The sequence below is a fragment of the Pristis pectinata genome, chromosome 5 (genome assembly GCF_009764475.1).
Source record: "Pristis pectinata isolate sPriPec2 chromosome 5, sPriPec2.1.pri, whole genome shotgun sequence".
Lineage (NCBI taxonomy): Eukaryota > Metazoa > Chordata > Chondrichthyes > Rhinopristiformes > Pristidae > Pristis > Pristis pectinata.
In genome coordinates this window covers 40249663-40273191 of record NC_067409.1, presented here as the reverse complement: position 1 = coordinate 40273191, position 23529 = coordinate 40249663, and the positions used below count along the sequence as shown (strand labels likewise).

The following is a 23529-nucleotide window of genomic DNA, read 5'->3' as shown; positions in this document are numbered from 1 at the left end:
TAGGAGTGAAAACCCTAGCTAATATGGCTTTCTGCTTGGCTCCAATGGCAGAGTCTAACTGCAGAGACCTTAATTCTCTTTATATTGACATAAGATTACTTGACACAATTCGGAATTGAACCTGCCATACCTTGGCTTCATATAGCAAAGTAACAGAGAGTGCATTTCTCTACACTCAAAGGGAGATCAATGTTTCTGTTGTCCTTATCTTTCTATTGCTTCACTTAAGCAAAAATAGTCAATTTACAGCAAACATTTGTGACAAACCCTCTCCCCAACCTAGTATAGACATAGCTAGAAAACAGACCTTCAAATAATTTCATCCTGCTGCCTGCTCTATCTCCGAAGTCCAGTCTGCAGCAGTGGGTGGCTCAATCAGCAGATCTGCTGTTCAAAGCTCTCTCTACTTATGACTCTGGATGCAGGATCAGAGTCACGCAATGGAGATGGCCAAAAGCATTCCACAGATACCAACCAACTCATAGAACCAACACACTTACCTCCGAATAGTCTTCGTAGTGGCAGTTTCAGCAGAGCTACTGGTTATAAAATCATTATAGAAGTTGCTCATTTCACATTAGCAATTCTTGAAAATCCTTGCAAATAATGCAAGGGTGGATCGTAAGAAATATCATAGGATCATAAAAAATTATGGTGCAGAAGCAGCCATTCAGCCCATCGGGTCAATGCTGTCCAAAAGTTAGCTATGCAGCCTAATTCAGTTTTCCAAATCTAGGTCTTTAGCTTTGCAGGTCACAATTCTTTAAGTACATTTTCAAGTACTTTATTAAAGTGAAGAGGTTATCTGCTTCTACCACCTGTTCAGGCACTGTGTTGCAAACACCTGCCCTCTGGGTGAAAACTATTTTCCACATCTCCCTTTTAATCCTTCTACCAATTACTTTAAATTGATGCCCCTTGCTTTTTGATTCTCTCCTAAGGGCAATGGGCCCTTTTTATATTTACTCAGAGCCTCTCATAGTTTTATACACCTCAATTCAGTCTCCATTCCATCTTCCCCATTCCAAGGAAAACAACACCATCCTTTCCAATCTTTCCTCACAGGTAACATTTTCCAGTCACAGCAACATCCTTGTTAATCTCCTTTGCAATAACATCTTTTGTGCGATTAGTTAAACAGAACTTGAGTTGTGACCTAAAATGTGTTGTATACAATTCTCAATAATCTTCCTTCCTCTTGTATTGTATGGCTTAGTTAATGAAGGAAAGCATCCCACATACATTTTTAACCACACTTACAATATACCACAATGCCAGAAAGGATTTGTGGATACACACTCCTCCATATGTCTCAGAATCCTCCCAGTTATTCTATTCCTCTTTATTCTGTTGTACCTCTCCAAATGCAAGGAAATTAAGGTTCTGTCATACTGCTGTCCCTTTGTGTATTGCAGAAATGTGTGTGAAGATCTATTTATCTACTTGATGTGAGCAGTAAAGCAGTAAAACCTGACCCAACCATAGCCAATCCACATCGGAATAGAGTCTGAGGATTTATACTTTTTTTTAGCACATTATGCAAAGCAAGTAGTCAAATCTAGTTGGACTCCGACTGAGTAGCCGGGGTCTGCTGAATGGTGGTGGAAAAGCAAATAAATTGCAAATGATGGAGATCTAAAATAAACATAGAAAATGATGGAGATATTCAGCAGATCAGGCAGAATCTTATTTCTCCTCAGGAGCGCCATGATGGTGTAGTGCTGGGAAAAGCATATTTTATAAAACAAATATGAGCATCATCTTGTGTACACTGCAAGAGTGTAGGGTTTGAGTAGAGATGGATGAACTCCATTCGAGCAATGCAGCAACAGTGAGTTATAAAAATAATCTATGCCACTTGTACTGTAAAGCAATATCTGGTGTCAGACAAATTAAAAATGACACAACCACAGGCATCAGTACACATTCCAAAGGGTGAAATCATCCTTCCCTCAACATAGGGCTGAGTGTCTGCCTGCAGGATCCAGAATCAACTAACAGCGTAACATTCCAACCCAACCTTCTCCATATCCAGGCTTGAGCCAAACAATTGCAGTGTCACCATAATGGTAGCTCAGCAGACCACTGCATCAATCCCCAAACCCTGTGCAGTGAGAATTTCCTGCCACACACAGCCAATCAGAGCTCCCCTTCTGCAGAAAGTGGCTTTGTAAAGCAGATGGAATGTGGCAGAGACAAGCTCTACAGAGATGACAGTGATCACCTTACTGAGGCACTTGTAGCTTTGTTTATACAGCATAAACGAGAATGCAATAATATTAACACAATAACATAAGAACAGGAGTAGGCCATTTGGCCCCTGAGTTTTCTCCACTATGTAGCAAGATTGTGGCTGTTCTACTTCACATACAATTTTCCTGCCTTACCCATTATCTCCTGATTTCCCTAAAATGCAGAGATGTATCCATCTGTTTTGAAAGCTATTGGTGACCAAGCCTCCACACTCCTCTTCATAGTCTTCAAAAATTCATTGTTTTCAGTTCAGTCCTAACACCTGCCTCTTATCTTGAGACTGACTCCTATTTGTAGACTCTTTAGGCAAGAGAAACATACTTCAAGTGGCATTTATCCTGTTGAACCCCCTAAGAATTTTGTACATTTCAATGGGTCACCTCTCATTCTTCTAAACTCTGGAGAACAGAGGCCTAGCCTACTCATATCCTCCCTCCAATGACATACCCACAATCCCAGGAACCAGTCTGGAAAATCTGGACTCCCTCTATATATCTATTTTTAGAAAGGGAGACCAAAATCACACACAATGCTCTCAGTGTGGATTCACCAAGCCCCAGTATAATTCTGGTGAGATATTTTTATTCTTGTATTCAAGTCCTCTTTCAACAAAGACCATTTGTCTTCCTAATTGCCTGTTGTACCAGCATGTTGGCTTTCAATGACTTTTGTACAAGGGCAATTTGAACATCAACTTTTCCCACTCTCTTACTATAAAAAATACTCAGCAAATTTGTTCTAATTGAAGTAGATAACCCAACATTTTCAATATTGTATTCCATCTGCCACATTGTTCCCTACTCACTTAGAATGTCTGCATTTCCTTGAAACCTTTTTGCATCCTTATCGTCACTCACCTTCTCACTTAGTTTCATATCATCAGAGACCTTGAAATATGACATTTAGTCTCCTCATCAATGATTTGGCTATAAACTGTGAACAGTTGGGTCTCGATTTTCCACTGGTCAGCACCTGCAAATCTGACAAGGACCCATTAATTCTTTTTTTTGTTCCCTGTATGTTAACCAACTTTCAATTCATCCTCAATTCCATGTGCTCTAATCTCTTTCACCAACCTCCTGTGGAGACTTTATTGAAGTCTTCAGAAACTCCAACTACAAATACACATCCACTGGTTTCCCTGATCCTCAAAAAACATAACCTGATTTCCCTTTTGTCAATCATACTACTATTTTTGAATTGTCTTGCTATATCATCCTTTACTATAGTTCCTGCAAATCATGCTCATATTAATTAAGAGCCACTTGGACCCAATCTGATCCAATCCAACCCCAAGAATTTATATTTTCTTCAAACCCTACCTGACAGGTTTGGTAGCCAGATTGTAGTTAGCAGGCCTTCCCCCATTGACTCCTGTCTCTCATGTATTGGTGAACTTTCATGATATCAATATTTCCAAACCACTCTGCAATTTGTTGATATTGGAGAGAATATTTTAGGGATGTCAAACAGATTTATCATTCTCAAAATATGTTTGTCACTATCCACTTTGCTCATTTTGCAATTCAATCAATAAATTGAACTGTATCCCCATCTAGTGAACATTTTGAGTAGTGCAGAGGAGTTTTTTGTTCCAGTTTGTAACTATAACTCAATGTCAGCCATGTAATGATTTATGAACTTGTCACACAATAAAGGTTGAAATTATATTACAACATATCAGCTTGATGTTTGTCACATCAAATTTAACAACATCTTAGCTTAAATTGTTTTTCCTATTACAATTGGAATTTCTTTTCACGGTTTCCTCTGCAATCACCATCCTACCTGCCATTGTAGGAGAGTGTCATAAGGCTGAAACAAAAAAGGAAAAGAGATGATAGTTGCTATTTATTAATTAGTATTTTGTTATTCCCTACAGTGTAATTAATCATTATTACACATGTTGGTGCTGTATTTAAGAGAAAGATATCAGATGTAAAATGAAACTATTCCAATAATACAAAACCAGAGTTCTTCAGATCCATAAAAGGCTACAGATGTTGGGATGTGGACCTTCGAAGACTAAGGTGGATATATTTTTATTAGGTAGGAATGCCATAAGACTAGTAAAAGCTTAAGTATGATGTAATGATCTAATTGAATAGCAAAATGACATGAGGTGTTAAGCAAGCTACTGTATTTTCTCCTTTCTGTCTGTGACAAATCAGTCAACTTAAATATAAGTATTTAGATATTCTAGAGCACTCAATGGGATGTACTAAATGGGTTTTGTGATAAAAATAGAGAAACAAAGGACTGCAGATGCTGGAATCTAGATGAAAAACCCTATGATGTTGGAGGAATTCAGCAGGTCAGGCAGCATCCGTGGAGAAAAGCAGGCGGTCAACATTTTGGGTCAGGACCCTTCTTCAGGACTGAAGATAGGAGAATGGGAAGCCCAATATATAGGAGGGAAAGGCAGAGCAGTGATAGGTGGACAAAAGAGGGGAGGCAGGATGGGCACAAGGTGGTGATAGGCAGATGCAGGTAAGAGATGATAATAGGCAGGTGCGGGGTAGGAGGGGAGAGCAGATCCACCGGGGGATGGGTCAAAGGTAAGGAGGAAAAAAGGGGGGTAGAAAAAAGAGAGATAGGCTAGGAAAGGGAAGAAAAGAAGAGGCATAGTGAGTGTGGAGAGGTTGAGGATTACTTAAAGTGGGAGAATTCAATGTTCATGCAGTTAGGCTGCAAGGTTCCAAGATGGAAAAATGAGATGCTGTTCCTCCAGTTTATGCTTGGAATTCTCCTGGCAGTGGAGGAGGCTGAGGACTGATATATCTATGATGGAGTGGGAGGGGGAGTTGAAGTGACTGGCAACGGGGAGATGCAGGTCACGGTTACAGACGGACACAGGTGTTCTACGAAACGGTCACCTAGTCTGTGTTTGGTCTTGACAATGTAGAGGAGGCTATACTTGGAGCACCGAATGCAATAGATGACATTAAGGGAGGTGCAGATAAATCTCGGTCTCACCTGAAAGGACTGTTTGGGTCCCTGGATGGAGGTGATGGAGGTAGTGTAGGGGCAGGTATTGCACCAAGAGCGGGGGCAGTGGAAAGTTCCCAGGGTGGGAGCGGGATGGGTGGGGGAGGAGGAGTGAACTAGGGAGTCACAGAGAGAGCAGTCCCTGCGAAAGGCAGAAAGGGGTGGGGAGGGGAAGATATGCTTGGTGGTGGGGGCCCATTGGAGATGGGGGAAGTGGCAGAGAATGATGTGTTGGATACGTAGGCTGGTAGGATGAAATGTACCACGATCTGCATCTCCCCGTGGCCAATCACTTCAACTCTCCCTCCCACTCCATCACAGATATGTCAGTCCTCGGCCTCCTCCACTGCCAGGAGAATTCCAAGCGCAAACTGGATGAACAGCACCTCATTTTCCATCTTGGAACCTTGCAGCCTAACGGCATGAACATTGAATTCTCCCACTTTAAGTAACCCCCACCCCCTCCACACCCACAATGCCTCTTCTTCCCTTTCCTAACCTATCTCTTTTTTCTACTCTCCTTTTTTCCTCCTATGTATCTCCCAGTGGATCCATCCCCAGGTAGATCTGCTCTCTCCTCCTCCCCTGCACTTGCCTATCACTATCTCTTACCTGCATCTACCTATCACCACCTTATGCCCACCCCGCCTCCCCTCATTTGTCCACCTATCACTGCTCTGCTTTTCCCTCCTATATATTGGGCTTCCCCTTTTCCTGTCTTCAGTCCTGAAGAAGGGTCCTGACCTGAAACGTTGACCGCCTGCTTTTCTCCACGGATGCTGCCTGGCCCACTGAGTTCCTCCAGCAGCATAGTGTTTTTCATCTTTGTGATAAAAATGCTTGGAAATTAATCTAAGCATCTGCATTCTATGTTCCCTAGTTCATAATTCCTCGGCCAATGGAAACAGTTAGACCCTTCCTGATTTTAAATGCTCTGTCTGATCCCGCACAAACTTCAATGTTCCAGTGAGAACAATTCCATCTTCTCCAGCCTATTCATGTAACTAAAGTCCCTCACCTTTTCATCATTCTGGTAAATCTCTTCTGTAGCCTTTTTGACACAATCACATCTTTCCTAAGGTGTGGTGCCTATACTAGACACATATTTCAGTTGTGATCAAACCATTTTTTATACATTCATCATGATTTCCTTTTTTGTGTACTCTTATGCCTCTATTTACAAAGCCTAAGAACCCATATGTTTTTTTAACCACTTTTTCAATCTGCTCTGCCACTTCAACAATTTTCCCTCATATAGCTACAAGATCCCACCTGTTCCTACATCTCTTTATGATTGTGCCTTCTGGTATATAAGCCATCTCCTCATTCTTTCAACCAACACCATTTTGTCCATTTTGCAAGGAGAAAAACATATTATCTAAATAGTGAGAGACTGAAAAGGCCAGAGATGCAGAGGGATCTGGATATCCCAGTGTATGTTTCACAAAAGGCTAGTGTGTGTTTATGGAAAGTAATTGGGATAGCTAAAGAATGTTGTTGTTTATTGCTAGAGGAATTCAATACAGAATTAGGGAAATTATGCTGTAGTTATATAAGGCATTGGTGAGACCAGATCTGGAGTACTCAATACACTATTGGTTTCCTTGTTTAAGAAAATATGTTAATACATTGGAAGCAGTTTGGTGGTTTACTTCGCAAATCCCTGAATGGGTATGTTGCCTTGATGAAAGGTTGGATTAAAGCTAGAATCGTATCTGCTGATGTTTAGAAGAGTGGGGGAAGATTTGATTGAAACAGATGAGGGATACACAGCGGAGAAGGAGAGGCTTTTTTTAATTGTGAGATAATCTAGAACTAGGGGTCACTGTTTAAAAATAAGGGGTCAACCATTTAAAACAGAGATGAGGTGATGAGTTTTTGAAACTCCCTTCCTCATATGGTGGTGGAAGAAGAGTCTTCCACTACTTTTAAGGAAGAAGTAGATAGATGTTTGATAAGCAAGGTGACAGGAATGTGGGGTTGAGGTTACAAACAGGTCAACCATTGTCTTAAAAATGGTGGAACAGGTCTGCTTCTGATTAGTAGACTAATTCCATGTTTTTCTGATTAAATTTCAACTGCATATGTCTTCTCATTCTACCAGCCCATCTTTACCCACATGAATTCTATTGCATTTCACAATACTTCCGAGTTTTGTGCCGTCTGCAAATATGAAAAAGTACACCTGAGTCATTTGCATATATTAAGTAAAGCACAGTCTCAGTATCAATTCCCAGCAGACACCTCTGAACACTTCCCTCCATTCCCCACAACTCCTCATTCAATAGGCTTCAATGTTGATGACAAAACTATTGAGTAACATTTTATCAAACACCTTTTAAAAGACCACATCAAAAGCATTTCCCTTATCAAGATTCTGTTTTACATTGATTAGTCCTATTTCCTGGATACAGAACTTGAAAAAGTCATTATTTTAGCTTTCAATTTCCAAACTGCTCTTATCTTCACTTGGTCCATCCCTGACTCTTCCTCTCCCATTCTGAATCTAGCCACAAACATCCACTACAAGCCTACGGACTCCGGAAGCTCTGTTGACTTACTTCCTCCCACTTATCATCTGTAAGGACTGCATTTCATTCTCCCAGTTCTTCTGCCTCTGTCGCCTTTGTTCAAAAACCTTCCACACCTGTGCCTCTTCCACCATCCTTACCTGTGGCTCCCCACCACCACCACCCACTAACCCTATCCCTAACCCCATTATAATGGGCAGAGTCCTCTTCCATCCCCACCAACTGCTACCTGTTCTATAGCACTGTAACTGCACCAGAGGCAACCTCTATCCTTTCATCTCTTCCCTTCCCACCATCCAGGGACTCAATGAATCTTTCCCGGTAAAACAAGATTCACTGGCACTTCTGCCAACTTAGTGTACTATATTCAATGTGGTCTCTTCTATAATGAAGAAATCAAATATAGGTTGGTTTTCCGCTTTGCGGATCACCTGTATTCAGTCTGTAAGGGTGATCCTGAGCTTCCTGTTGCCCACCACTTTAATTCTCCATCTCTTCCCTATTCTGGCACATTTATCCATGGCTTTTATAAAAGACCTAACACGGGTTCAAGGAACAACACCTCATCTTCCATCTGGGCCTTCCAAATTCAATATGAAATTCTTGAACCTCCCATAACTTGCTCTCCCTGTCCATATCAGAACTGGCATTTTTGCTGGAAGTCATCCACCTGTGATATTGGCTCAGTTTTTTTCTCTCTTCATCATCACACCCTAATCTGTTATTCATAACACATCACACTTCTTTTTCACCCTTGAACTGCCTCATAAACATACACACAGCAACTCAGGCCTCAACCTATTACAGATATTCTTTATCCTATTCCTCCATCCAACCTTCTCTGAAGCTTAAAATTAACATTTTTTCTTTCCCAGTTCAAAGGGTTTTTGACTTGCCTGAAACATAACTCCGTTTCTCTGTGCAGATGCTGCCTCACATGCTAAGTGTCTCCACAATTATTGTGCTTTTCTTTCAGATTTCCAGCATTTGCAGATTTCTTTTCATTTTCAAAAGCTCCCAACAAGTCATTAAACATGATTTGCCTTTAACAAATCCAAGCTGGCTTTCCCTAATCAATCCACAATTGTCCAAGTGTCTACCAATTCTGTCTCTGATTATCCTTTCATCTCCCGGACTGGACTGTAGTAGCTGTGTTTACCCTTACTTTCTTTGCTGAACAAAGGTATTTGATTTGCAGTTTTTCAGTCCATAGGCATTATTCCAGTATCCACACATGTTGCAAAATAAAGCTCAATATCAAGTTCCATGCCACAGCAATCTGGAGTATATCCCATTTTGACTGGGTGATCTATCAATTTTAAGTATAGCTACTCTTCCCACATCAAAATTTAGTCTGCCCAGTATCTCAATTACATCTTCCTCTGCCAAGATTCCACCAGAATTTTATTCTTTGGTAAAGAATGATGCCACACACTGATTTAGTACCTTGGTCATGCATTCTGCTTCCATGAGTAGTTTTTCCTTTGGTCCTCTCCTTTTACAGCCTCATTATTGTTTACGTGCCCTTTTTAACTTTCTATGGTCAGCCTGATGTCTGTCAATCGCCTCTTTATTTCTGCTAAACCTTAGCATCTCTTTTGTTGCCCAGGCAGTTATGGTTTTCAACATAATTCAAATTAACCACAATGCAAACATTTTTAATATACAATTCAGAATTTTCTGGGTCACATTGCATTGAAATGTCCAACTTGTTAAAATTTTGGCCAATGGTGATCTCTTTACACCTACCTCCAGGATATTGATGTTTGGGAAAACACTAATAGGAATGCCAAAGGTATTTGATTAGACTCTCCCTTGTAGATGATGGTCATTGCCTGGAACTTCTGTGGTGCAAATGTTATTTGTCACAAATCAGCCCATGTCCGATTGTTATCCAAGTCACGCTGCATGTAGGCAAGGACTATTTCGTTTTCTGTAGAGTTGCAAAAGTGATATAAAATTGCGTTATCATCAGCAAATATCCCCCTTTGACCTCACAATGTATGGAAATTCTTTGATGAAGCAACAGCACCAGGAACACTGCCCCGAGGAACTCCTGCAGCAAAAAAGATTGATCTCCAGTATCTACCTTCCATTGTGCAAGATTTGACTTCAACTTATACAGTATTTTATCATTAACTTCTGTTTACCAGGATTCCTTGATAAACATTTGGTATGTGTATTTTCATTATCAGAAGGACATAGTGGTTCAATAGGTGATGCTGCAGCACTACCTCTTGAACCAACACCCAGGTTCAACCCTGACTTCCAATACTGCCTGTGTGGAGTATGCATGTTCTCTCTGTGACCATGTGGATTTCTCAAATGCTCAGGTTCCCTTCTGCATCCCAAAGACATGCAGGGTGGGAAGTTAATTGGCCACTGTATATTCTGCTAGTATAGATGGGTGGGAGAATGAATCGGGGGAATCAATGGGCATGTGAGAGAGATTATAAGGGAAATAAGTGGATTGTTCTGAGAGCCAGCTCCGAACCCAATGAGCTGAATGGCCTCCTTCTATGTCATAAGGAAATATGAGAAAAATGAGGACAATTCTTGGTTGCTAGTTTTAGTACAGGGTGTGGGGGACTCCAGGGAATACCAAGCCTATGGAGACATGAGAGACTGCAGATGCTAGACTCTCGAGCAACAAACAATCTACTGGAGCGATGCAGGGTTTTGACCCAAAACGCTGACAATTCCTTTCCTGCCACAGATGCTGCTTGACCCACTGAGTTCCTCCAGCAGATTGCTTGTTGCTGTTAATACCAGGCCTATGATTGCTTAAAGTGGAGAAAGAGCATTCAGGGATGATATTGAGAGCCTTGAGCCCATGCAGCAGAAGCATACAGAATCTCGGTGTAAATAACAGAAAGAACACAGAACTTCACAAACCACCCATCCCACCTAACCTCCCATCTTGCCAAGCATTTACTGCCCCAGCTATGGAAGAGTTTACAATTCCCAGATTGACCCACAGAAATTGATTGGAAGTAAGTCATTCTCAATATCAAGGGACTGTCCAAGAAGATGACCTCATCTGTGTCAGAGCATTTTCTAAGCAGGAACCCACAAAATGATCCAATTGCTATAATCCTCTAGGAGCGTTTGAAGATCTGTCGTTTATTTCAATGCATTGCATCCAAAGTGAGCAAGGTGAAGCTCGTGTTGGAGGAAAGTATACAATTAATGGCATGTCCCTCAACAACATTGATGTCAAAGTCAAATTCGAGTTTATTGTCATATGTACAAGTATATGTACGAACAGGTGCAATGAAAAACTTACTTGTAGCAGCATCAGATACACAACATTCACAAGAGAAACATAAATTATACAACATTTTTAAAATTATACAAAAACTGACTTAGAGGGACCTTGGGGTCCAAGTCCATAGCTCCTGAAAGTGGCCGCACATGTAGATAGGGTGATAAAGGTGGGGTACGGCATGCTTGCCTTCATTAGTCAGGGCATTGAGTATAAGAGCAAGGAAGTCATGCTGCAGCTATGTAAAACTTTGATTAGGCCACATTCCAAATATGGTGTGCAGTTCTGATTGCCCCATTACAGGAAGGATGTAGAGTTTTTGCAAAGGGTACAGAATGCTGTCAGGATGCTGCCTGGGTTAGAGGGTATGAGTTATAAGGAGAGATTGGACAAACTTGGGTTATTTTCTCTGGAACGTGGGAGGCTGAGGGGAGACCTGAAAGAAGTTTATAAAATTATGAGAGGCATAGTTAGGGTAGACAGTCAGAATCTATTTACCAAGGTAGAACTTTCAAAAACTAGGGGACATGCATTTAAGGTAAAAGGGGGAAAAATTAAAGGGGATGTGCAGGACAAGTTTTTTTTACACTGAGAGTGATAGGTGTCCAGAATGGGCTGCCAGCGGTAGTGATAGAAGCAGATATGATAGTGATATTTAAGAGGCTTTCTGATGATCAAATGAATATGCAGGGAATGGAGGGATCATGTGTAGGCAGAAGAGATTTAGTTTAATTTGGCATTGTGTTCGGTACAGACATCATGGAACAAAGGGTCTGTTCCTGTGCTTATGGTTCTTGGGTCTACATTCTATGTTCTGCAAAGGCAGATAGGATCTGGTTGTTTCCTGCCACAAGACTCTTAACACCTGACATGGCAGCACACAAATTTAATTATCCTGAAGATATAATTTTACAAAATTTTACGTGGAGTCTCATTTCCACTGAAGAAATTAATATTGCAGACATTTGGAACATATGAGAATTAATTGAATCAAGCTTTCATAATAGATCACCATTTAACTAAAACAATGCTCCAAATTGAATGAAACAGGGAAAGAAATGGTGAGAAAATGAATCAACAATATTTGAATAATGTTAAAGTAAAAAGTCCTATGTTGAAATGAAATATTTATTAAAAGAAGAATAAATTGACTTTATTTCTTGGTACTTAAAGTTACTATTCTGTCGGCTTTTGAACTGGAAAAGCCAGGCTAGATTCTTGGAAATGCAGACCATTTCTGCTGATGAGGCTGTCCAGGTGTCATCCGCAGTGGAAAAATGCACAAAAAGGGTAAAACAATAAAAGAATATTTATTGATAATCTGGAAAGTTCATTTAGAAAAAGGAAAACAGTAAAAAGGTGGGAATGAAAGTTATATGATACAATTATATATAATAATATATTAACTGATTTCTCCTCCTTTAGAAGTGGGAGGAAAACAAAAAATGAACATTGCAGAAAGTGTTACAATAAATCTTTTTTTTGGACTGGAATAGGATCAATGCATTATGCATTTGCATTGGATTAGGTATGTCCATTGTAGGAAACCAAACAGTTCTTCTACAGGACAAGGAACAAACTTCATCTAAATAGATTCTTGAAACAAAATCAGGGGGAAGCATTACCAACTTGCTGGAAATTATTACTCATTAACAATGGGGCCTCCAGAGTTCAACAGCAATCCAATAGGCACATATCATAAAGCAAACACATTTTAGCCGAAAACATTTCAACTGAAGACTACTAAAATTACTTGTGAACCATGGACAAAAGAGATGAATCCCAGAAGTTAATTGAGAGGGCAGTCCTTGAGATTTAGGTGGCATTTATCAAGAAGATCCTATTAAACTGAAGTTGCAGGGAATTGTTGGAAAAATGCTCTATTGACTAGGGTCATATCTACCACACAGTAAAGGGTTTGTACGTGTTGAAAACATCATAATGCTGCTGGAGCACCTCAGAACAGTGTTCCAAGGAAAACCACTATCAGCCTTTTCATCAATAACCTTTATAAGTGGAAGCAAGACCTGGACAACATTCAGACTTACACTGGTAAGCAACTGGCAGAAATACACATGTGCCAAACCATGAGAATCTTCAAAAAGGTACAGTTGAACCACTTCCCCCAATACTGAATGGCATTAACATCACTAAATCCCTCACCATCAAATTCTGGAGTAGAGTGGGCAGTGGATAGTGACAGTCATAGGTATTAACATCTCTTCCCTCCCTCCCTCCAGCCTACTAGAAGATATAAATGTATCACTGGACTAGACAAGTGGGTAGAAATTAGGCATATGTAGTCCCATTGAGAATAGTATCAGGTTATAAATTTAGGAAATACATTCAAACAAGGCAAGGGAATGCATATCAAGTTGCAGGATGTTGATGTTAAGGGCAGAAAAATCTTGGCAGTGCATGACCATCAATCCCTTAAAGTACTGCAACATATAGAGTAAGTGGCAAAGGCAGCTTATGGGATGCTCTATTGCCCAAGAGCATGTTAGAACAGTATAACACATTGGTTACGCCACAGCACTTAATTCTCCCTGCCACATCACACATAGGATGTGAAGAAATTTTAAAGATTGAATAAGCCTAGTTTTGCAAAAAGACTGCTTACCTGAGGTTGCTTTCTTTAGAAAAAAAGAAAGCTGTAGGAAGATTCAATCGAGATATAAAAAAATTAAGCAAGGCTAGATAGAGTGATGGTAGACCTACAGCCACTTCCTTTATCAGAGGTGTCAATAATTGGGAGGCATAGACTTAAGAAAGTTGGTAGATGGACAAGAGGGGAGTTGAGGATATTTATATCATTCAGAGAATGGCAGGGCTCTGGAACTGCCTGAAAAGGTGATGACAGCAGAGACCTTCATTCCATTTGTAAAGCAACTGGATAAGCACTTGATGTGCCATAACTTACAAAGTTGCAGATGAAGAACTTGGATTTAAAATCTGATTGAATTACCTCCTTTAGTACTGTAAATTTCTGCGATACTGACTAAAACTGACTTTACCCAACCATTTGTTTCTGCATTAAAACTCCCCATTTGAAAGTTAACCTCTGCCACCTGGTATAATACCTTTTATCAGGAATCTACCCTATGATACTTTACCCTCTGTTGTATAGTACTCTTGAATTTATCCAACTTTAGCATCATTGATAGGGTTGCCTTAAGTCTAACTTATAGACTCTGTAATAAAAGTTCAAACAATCCTATTTCTGCTTACATTTATTTGTTGATTTGCCCCTATTCTAAGTGTATGGACCAATATATTCTGCAATATAGATGGGTACTTGATGGAAATGGTGGGCCGAAGGGCCTGCTTCTGTGCTGTATGTCTATATGACTTGGAAGTTCAGAAAGAGCTGTTTTTAGTACTACTATTCAGTGGTAGATGAATCCCAAAAGGAAACACAAGAGTGGAAACATTCTGTCTTTATTTTGTAAAAACCCAAGGTGCTTCACAGAAGCACAGGCAAAAAAAAATTGCCACCAAACTCCATGGCAATAAAAACATAAGAAATAGAAGCCAAGGTAGACCATTCAACCCTTCAAGCCTGCTGCACTGTTCAACTACATCACACTTGACCTTGCACCTCAGCACCATGCCTTATACCCAGATTTCTTGAATTTCTCCAATATGCAGAAAGTTATCAATCTCTGTTTTGTCTGAGCCTCCGTCGTTCTCTGGGGTAGAGAATTCTAAAAATTTACCACTTTCAAAGTGAAGAGATTTTTCCTCATCACAGTCCTAAGTAGACTAGCCCTAACTTTCAGGCACGGTAGTGTAGCGGTTAGCGTAACGCTTTACAGTGCCAGCGACCCGGGTTCAATTCCCAACGCTGTCTGTAAGGAGTTTGTACGTTCTCCCCATGTCTGCATGGGTTTCCTCCGGGTTCTCCGGTTTCCTCCCACATTCCAAAGACGTACAGGTTAGGAAGTTGTGGGCATGCTATGTTGGCGCCAGAAGCGTGGCGACACTTGCGGGCTGCCCCCAGAACACTACGCAAAAAGATGTATTTCACTGTGTTTCAATGTACATGTGACTAATAAAGGTATCTTATCTTATAAAGGTATCTTATAAAACCGTGACTCCTACTTCTATACTTCTCAGCCAGGGGAAACAACCTCCCCATATCTATGCTATTGAGTCCACTAAGAATTTTGTATATCATCCTCTAAACTCTGGAGAAGAGAAGCCTACCCTATTTTAACCCCTCCTCATGTGACAGAGCTAGCTTCTCAGGAAGAGTCCAATGAATCTCCACTACACTTTCACTGTAGCAAGTATATCCTTCCTTAAAATGGAGACCAAAATTAAATACAATATTCTACTATTTACTAAGGCACTATATAATTAGTATGACATCATTAATTTTGTACTCAAATCCTTTTGCATAAAGGCCAACAAAGCAATTGGCTTCATAATTGCCTGCTGCACCTGCACGTTGGCTTTCAGTGACTTGTGTACAAGGACATTAAGATCCTATTGAAAATCAATATTTGTTAATCTCATGATTTATAAAGTACTCAGCATTTTTGTTTTCCTGTCAAGTAGATATCTCACTTTTTCCCCCCACGTGTCATATAGGGAAGTTTTCCACCATCTGTCATACTTTTGTCCACTCATTTAATTTGTCTACATTCCTATGAAATCTTTTTACCTCCTGATTGATCACTATTCGCATTCCCACTTAGTTTCATACCGTCAGCAAACTTGGAAATGTTACATTTGATCCCCGCCAAACTACTAACATACAGGCCTTAGTACAGATGACCAAAGCCTTAAAGGAGGAAAGAAAGACTGAGATTTGGGCAGAGAATGTTAAAGAAAAAGACCTTAATATCAAAACTATAAATGGTAGAGCAATTAATTCCTTAGATACTCAAGCAGCCAAAATCACAGACATCGCTAAGATTTGTGAGGCTGGAGGAGATTCATAACTATTCAAGAGCAAAGCCGTCGAGGGGTTTGAAAACAAGGGTAAAATTTTAAAATTGAAACATTCCTTAGACCCCCCCACACCAACGTTGCAAGGAAGCAGGTGATGGGTGAAGGGGGCTTTGTGCCAGTGAGCACTTCAGGAAGCAGTTTTGGATGATCACAGATTTAGACAACAGAATAAAGGAATCTGCCAGAAGTGCGACGGAACAGACAAGTCTATTGGTAACAAAGGCACGAACCAGTCTTTAAGCAGCATTTGAGCTGAAGCACAATCAGTAAAGAACAACGTGTACCCTTACTGGAGTACAAACCTCGGCTACTGTAGCCTGCACGGCACCTCCCTGACAGGTACAGGGATCCCATGTGTGGACTCCTCCACCCCGGGGTATCCCCTTTATCTGGAGCTGGGGCGGCCTGACCCCGCCCTGTCTGCCGGCTCCTCCTGCCGCTGTCTCTCCATCTTTCTTTCAGTGCGTGAAGATGGCGCCGATTGAGGCCAGCAAATCCCGGAGACGGGCCGCTAACCTCCCGGCAGCGGCGGCGGCGCAGGGCAAGTGTGCGGGCGCCGGGGAGAGTGAGCAGCAGCGGAGGAGGCGAGGGGCGACCGGAGAGGGAGAGGAGGAGGAGGAAGAGAACAACCTGTGGTAAGACAGCTGATGGCAGGGCCCGGCCCGCTCTCCGTGCCCCCTGAGCCGCGCTCTGTCCTGGCCCTACTGACCGCCTCTTGTCTTTGCAGGTCCTCCATCCTGAGTGAAGTGTCCACCCGCTCTCGGTCCAAGTTGCCATCCGGGAAAGCCGTGCTAGTGACGGGTGAGTCCACAGCCCCTTCGCCCCCTTCTCCTTCCCCCCTGGGCTCCTGCTTCTCACGCTGCTTCTCACAACCCTTTGTCGGTGGTGACTCCCTGGGGGAGAGGGAGCCGACCCCTCCCCACCGCTGGGCCTGTGCTCCCGCTCACCGCCTCAGCTCCTTCACGATCACCGAGGGCCATGGGCCTCAAGCGGCGCTGCCGTTTCCGCAGGGTGCCGGGGGGGGGGGGGGGGGCACTCCTCAATGAGCAGCCTGAGGCGCTGCCCGCCCGGAGCACCGAGGCCGGTTCCACCCCTCCCCTCCGCCTGAAAATATAAGGCCTCTGGCCGGAGCCGCGACCTGCACTCAGCCCGTTCATGCCGGCGGCTGCGGGCCCGGCGTTGCCCTGGCAACCAGCCTGATGGGCAAAGAGCCCGGGGCATCCTTCGGCTTTGACTGGCTCTTGGCTTTTGTTTTATTTTTTATTATGACCAAAGAAAGACTTTATAGAATGAATCAGATCGTCGTTTTCGCTACGTCTTGCGCGTCGTTCGATTTGAAGTCAATTAACGTTATTGTTGGGACTGAAATCCTCGGGCATGGATCAAAATATTTGTAGAAATATGATTTTATTTTGGTGGCTTGATCCATTTCTAAATGGACTCCGCGCCTGTTCTTTCACGCTTCTGTGGGGTGTGTTATGAATGGGCGGAAGGAAGTACACAAAATTAAGGGAAATTAGTCTTCAAGTAATTTTGAAAGTGTGGTTTCAAGAACTATTAAGATGGCAAGTGCGAAGCATAGAATATTGCATGTTCAACTGAGTCTTTGCTGCCTCTTTTCAATCGTAATCTACTGAATCCCACTATTTTGCTGCTTCTCATTCCTCTCAATTTTTACTCCTTTTATTATAACCAATTCCCTTTTGAATGTAATTAACTTGTATCCACTACCTTATCAGGAAGATCATTCCAAAAACGAACCATAGGTTGTGCATACAAAAAAACCTTCTTCCTTATGATTCTTTTACAAGTGATCTTAAAATCGGTGGCCTTTTGATTTATTGCCTTGTCAACTGTTGTGCATTTCTTGTAATTACCACTATCTAAACTGCTTACAATTTAATAAAAACTTTCAAATATCTTTTCCAGCCTACCCAGTGTATCTAATCCCCCATCCCCTTAACCACTCTTGATGTTACTCATTGTTAGCTTGTTGATAGAAATGAGGTTCTTACAGGGGGACCTTGTTGCAAAATGAGCCATTTGTAGTTAAGTTTTTTGTTGTTTGTTAGAATACCTCAAATGCTTTAAGATCTTGCGGCACAGTAGCATAGCGGTTAGCTTAATGCTATCACAACGCCAGCGACTTGGGTTCAATTCCTGCTGCTCCCTCTAAGGAGTTTGTACGTTCTCCCCGTGCCTGCGTGGGTTTCCTCCAGGTGCTCCGGTTTCCTCCCACATTCCAAAAGATGTACAGGTTAGGAGCTGTGGGCATGCTATGTTGGCACTGGAAGAGTGGCGACACTTGCAGGCTGCCCCCCAGCACATTCTTAGCAATGCAAAAAGATGTATTTCACTGTGTGTTTCGATGTACATGTGACTAATAAATATCTTATATCTTTTGTTCTATAGGCATTAATGTATATTTTCTCACTTAATTCTGCTGTTAAAGCATAAATTGTTGGAATGTGTATTAAGAAGTTAAGCTTCTACATATTTACCAACAAAGTAATGTTGACAACAAACTTGGGCAGTTTTAAAAATTATGGAGATTATCTTGTATACACTCATGAAAAATCCCTATAATTCTTAATCACAGAATAGAATCCAGTAGCTGCACTGTTTTTATTCTCATTAGGGGATTCATTTAAATGCTATCAAAATTGTGGGGAGGAGGGGGAGAATTGGAAAATGTAGCAACAGCACAGTTAAAAGATCTAAGGTGCTCACAAAAGGAAAAAGGAAACAACTTGACATCAATGTCATGTCAGATGTTGGGACAGATGTCTGAAAGTCTGGTCAAAGCAATTGCTTTAAACAAGTGAGAGATTGGTGGTAGAGGTGAAGCAGCTTAAGGAAGGCCACCAAAAGCAGGGTAATATTGAACTGATTAAGTGCAAGTGGCAAGAATTGGAGGAGAGCACAGATCTGAGGCTCACTTCTTAAAAGCAATTGTTTTGTCCAGACTTTCAAAACTTTGTTCCAATATCTGGAGGAGGTTATTGAGGGTGCCAATTACAGATTTGAAAGTGTAAATTTTAAATACAGTGTATTCAATCTCTGAGCCGTTGTAAATTAGAAAGCACAGTGTTCCTGGATGTGTGGATCTTGGGTCATTTTAGAATATGTATGTATTCTAAAATACCATACAGCAGAAGATTGCATTAGATCAAGTTTATCACAGGTTGTAGATGAAAAGTGAGTATATATTTACTGCAGCAGCTCATGACATTCTGTCAGTGTCAAGGATTCCCAGCAAACACAGAGTGCAGCAAATGTATTCCTCCATTTTAAGGAACCAGCATATATTAGCACAACCTCAGAAAATTATCACATTGGCATTCATATTTTCAATACTATCCTTCAGGATGCATTGATGGATCTCCTCATGTTCCATTTTGCCATGTATTCACAAGAAACTGGATTAGAAGTGCCAAGGATATGTAGCACAGAAATAAGCCATTCAGTCCAACCAATCTGTGCCAGTTTGCTTCACTTGACCCTCCTCCACCCTTTACTCATTTTAAGTCAATCAGCATAATACTTGGTTCCCTTCTTCCTCTTACGATTGTTCAGCATCCCATTGAATGAAATTACTATCTGTACCATTTGTCTGAACCACCCCTGTGGCAGCAAGTTCCACATTCTTGCCTCACTTTGGATAAAGTTTCTTCTCAATCTTCCATTGGATTTCCTGGTGTATATCATATATTTACTGCAGGAGCTCATGACATACAAAAATACAGCATCCATACATAAACTGTATCCTCCCCTTCCAGATTCTAGTGGTTCCACAGTCAGATTCAAAGACCCAATGAACCTGCGTTGACTTATTTGTAATTTTTTAAATCATCCTCAACAGAACCATTATGGTAGGCTCATTCAGAGGATTAGGTGTATGGGATCCACAGTGATTTGGCCGTTTGGATTCTGAACTGGGTTGCCCATGGAAGACACATGGTAGTGGTCGGTGGGACTTACTCTGGCTGGAGGTCCATGACTAGCAGTGTCTGACAGGGATCCATACTGGAACCTCTGCTATTCGTGATATAAACGACTTGGGTGAAAACATGGATGGGTAGGTTAGTAAGATTGGTTGTGTTGTGGATAGTGTAGAAGATTGTCAAAGGATACAGTAGGATATAGATCATTTGCCGATTATAGGTGGAGAAATGGCAGGTGGAGTTTAATCCAGTCAAGCGTGAGGAGTTGCATTTTGGGAGATCAATTGTAAAGGGAAAGTACACAGTTAATGGCAAGACCCTTAACAGAGTTGATGTACAGAGAGATCTTGGGGTCCAATCAATGGCTCCTTGAAAGTGGCTGCACAAGTCAATAGAGTGGTAAAGAAGGCATATGGCTTGCTTGCCTTTATTGGTTGAGGCATTGAGTTCAGGAGTCGGGAATTTATGTTGCAGCTTTATAGCACTCTGCTTAGGCCGCATCTGGAGTATTGCTTTCAATCCTGGTCACCCCCATTGTGGGAAGACTGTAGAGGTTATGGAGAGAATGCAGAAGAGGTTTACCAGGATGTTGCCTAGATTAGAGGGCATGTACTATAAGGAGAGATTGGACAAACTAGGGTTGTTTTCTCTCAAGCAGTGGAGGCTGGAGGGAGACATAGAAGTTTATAAAATTATGAAAGGAATAGATAGAGTAGACAGCAGTTATCTTTTTCCTGGGGATGGAATGTCTAATACTAAACGGCATGCATTTAAGGTGAAAGGGAAAGTTCAAAGCAGATTTATGGGGCAGATTTTTTTATGGCGTGGTGGCTGCCTGGAATGTGCTGCCAGGGGTGGTAGGAGGCCCTTAGGCACATGAATATGCTGAGAATGGAGGGATATGGATCATGTGAAGGTAGATGGTATTGGGTATCATTTGCATAATTAGTTCAGCACAACATTGTAGGCTGAAGGGCCTGTTCCTGTGCTGTCCAGTATTATACTATTCTATGTTCTAATCTCCCAGTGGCAAAGTGCTGTTGCTAAAATTGCAATATACAATTATATCCATCAAAATCTTCGTACATAACAGTTTCAAGAAAAATGCAGGGAGCAGCATAAAGTACTGTTTATAGCTTTTATTAAACCTGCAAAGGTCTTTGACTCTGCTGATGAACAGGGACTGTTTAGAATCATTCTTAATTTTGGCTGCCCTCAGAAATTTGCCTCCATTCTTTGTCATCTACTTGAAGGCATGTAAGCCATGATTCTAACCGATGGGTCCATGATACATCCAATCCCTGTGTACACTGGGGGTCAAACAAATGTATATTATGGCTCATATTCTTCTCAATATTGCACCTTGCCTACAAGAAGTTTTCCACTGGAGTTGAGCTAATCAATGACAAAAGGGAGCAATAAATAATCAGCTGGAAGAACTCAGCAGGTCGCGCAGCATCTGTGGGAGGAAAGGAATTGCTGATGGTGGATCGATGCAGGGTTTCAACCAGAAATGTCAACCATTCCTTTCCTCCCACAGATGCTGCTTGACCTGCTGAGTTCTTCCAGCAGGTTATTTGTTGCTCCAGATTCCAGCATCTGCAGTCTATTATGTCTGCTGTGACAAAAGGGGAGCTGTTGACATTTATCATCTCGACTCTTGAACCAAGACCACTCCAACCTCTATCGCTTAGTTGCAGTACGTGGGTGACAGCTGTCTATGTTCACATTTGGAGGTTGAGCACTGAGTGAGCAACTCATTTACTGAATGGTACAGGAGGATGTTCTCTACACTATATGACCAAGAAACAAAGATCCTCTACCAACCTAACAACACCTCTCAACAGCAAAGGTTAACGCTGAGACCCTGAAAAACACGAGCACTCTTCATATCTTGGCAACCACCTCCCAGCAAAGGCAGGCATTGATAATTCATCACCATTTGCTGTGCACTGGACAGTCTTTGACTGTGAGGAGAAGAATGTTTGAAGTTGAGTTTTATGCTACATCTGAGATTTTTATGGTCTAAATAGCAGTAATCATCCCTGCTCTTCTGTGCGCTTTGGAAACGTGAACTACCGACATCCGATACCTTAAAGCACTGGAGCAGTACCAGTAATGCTGTCTCCAGAAAATCCTCCAGATCAGCTGGTGGTGTTAACCCAGACCAGAATGCCCAATGTTGGGCTCTAATTACATGGCCAGTTCTGATGGGCAAGCCATGATGTCCACATCCCAGTCACCAAACTCCTGAAATGGACACTTGGAGCTATGTCATTACAAGAAGTGGAAAGAGGAAACCATTCACAAATGTTCTCAAGGTGTCCCTGGAACAAAGGAATATGAAATATTCTTACTGACCATTAGGAATCCCTGGCACATGACTGACTGGATAATGAGCATTCAGGAAAGCACTGAACCTTGGCACTTTAGGAACATGTGGAAGCTCAATGAACACCGTGGAAGGAGTGCACCACCTGTCTCACCTTGAAGCAAAATCTGGGGTCCTACATTGGCTTCATCAATCACCTCAGAAGCCACAGAACTGTAGTGGAAGCAAGTCATTCTCAACTCTGACTGCCTAAGAAGAAAAGAATTGGCTTTGCAATAACACTAAAGATGATATATAAATGGAGATTGACTAACATTAGAGGAGCACGTCATGATGTAAAAGTAGATGTGAAATAGATAAACCTATTCAGGAAGCTTTCAGCTAGTTTCAGATTTCTTATACATCTAATCTGCACATCATATCAGATGCGGTATACTTCCATTATTAGAAATGTGTGTTTGGTTAGTTTTTACTTTAGGTTGCAGTGGGAGATTTATAATGTTTTTTAAATAACTGGATTAATGTAGGATTAGTATAAATGGGTAGTTGATGGTTGCTGTGGACTGGGTTGGCTAAAGGGCCTGTTTCAATTCTGTGTCATTCTTTAATCTTTCCAGTTTTTGATCTTTCTTGTCCTGAAGCTGATCTTTTCTCTAGAGGCATCAGTGACCCTTCAGAATATTAACTGAAGCAAAAAAAAACTGCATTACTGGGAAACTAAAACAAAAACAAAAAATGCTGAAAGCACTTCGGGCTTCGGTTCGGAGGACTTCGGAGCAGCTAAGTGTTTTCTCTGTTTATCACTTTTATTCGGGTTTTTGGGTGTAAGGGTTAGTTTTTTTTGTTAGGGTTTTTAGTGTAAGGTTTAGATTTTTTAGTAAGTTTTTTAAGTAGTCGAGTGGGGGCTGGACTGCGCAGGCGTGGCGCGGGCAGCTTAAAAAGGAGAGAAAAAAAACTTCGGAGGACTCGGGCTTCGGTTCGGAGCAGCTAAGTGTTTTCTCTGTTTATCGCTTTTATTCGGGTTTTTGGGTGTAAGGGTTAGTTTTTTTTGTTAGGGTTTTTAGTGTAAGGTTTAGATTTTTTAGTAAGTTTTTTAAGTAGTCGAGTGGGGGCTGGACTGCGCAGGCGTGGCGCGGGCAGCTTAAAAAGGAGAGAAAAAAACTTCGGAGGACTCTGGCTTCGGTTCGGAGGACTTCGGAGCAGCTAAGTGTTTTCTCTGTTTATCACTTTTATTCGGGTTTTTGGGTGTAAGGGTTA

General features: G+C 41.5%; 1 protein-coding gene across 1 annotated transcript in view; it reads left to right on the top strand.

Annotated features, from left to right (window-relative positions):
* Nucleotides 1–16234: 16234 nt before the first annotated feature.
* LOC127570793 (cytoplasmic dynein 1 light intermediate chain 1-like) overlaps nt 16235–23529 on the top strand; it is a 58981-nt gene continuing 51686 nt past the window's right edge. The window contains exons 1-2 of the mRNA XM_052016625.1: nt 16235–16631; nt 16724–16797. Of these exons, the coding sequence (XP_051872585.1) occupies nt 16468–16631; nt 16724–16797 (238 nt within the window). The 5' untranslated portion in view covers nt 16235–16467. The remainder of the gene's footprint in view (nt 16632–16723; nt 16798–23529) is intronic.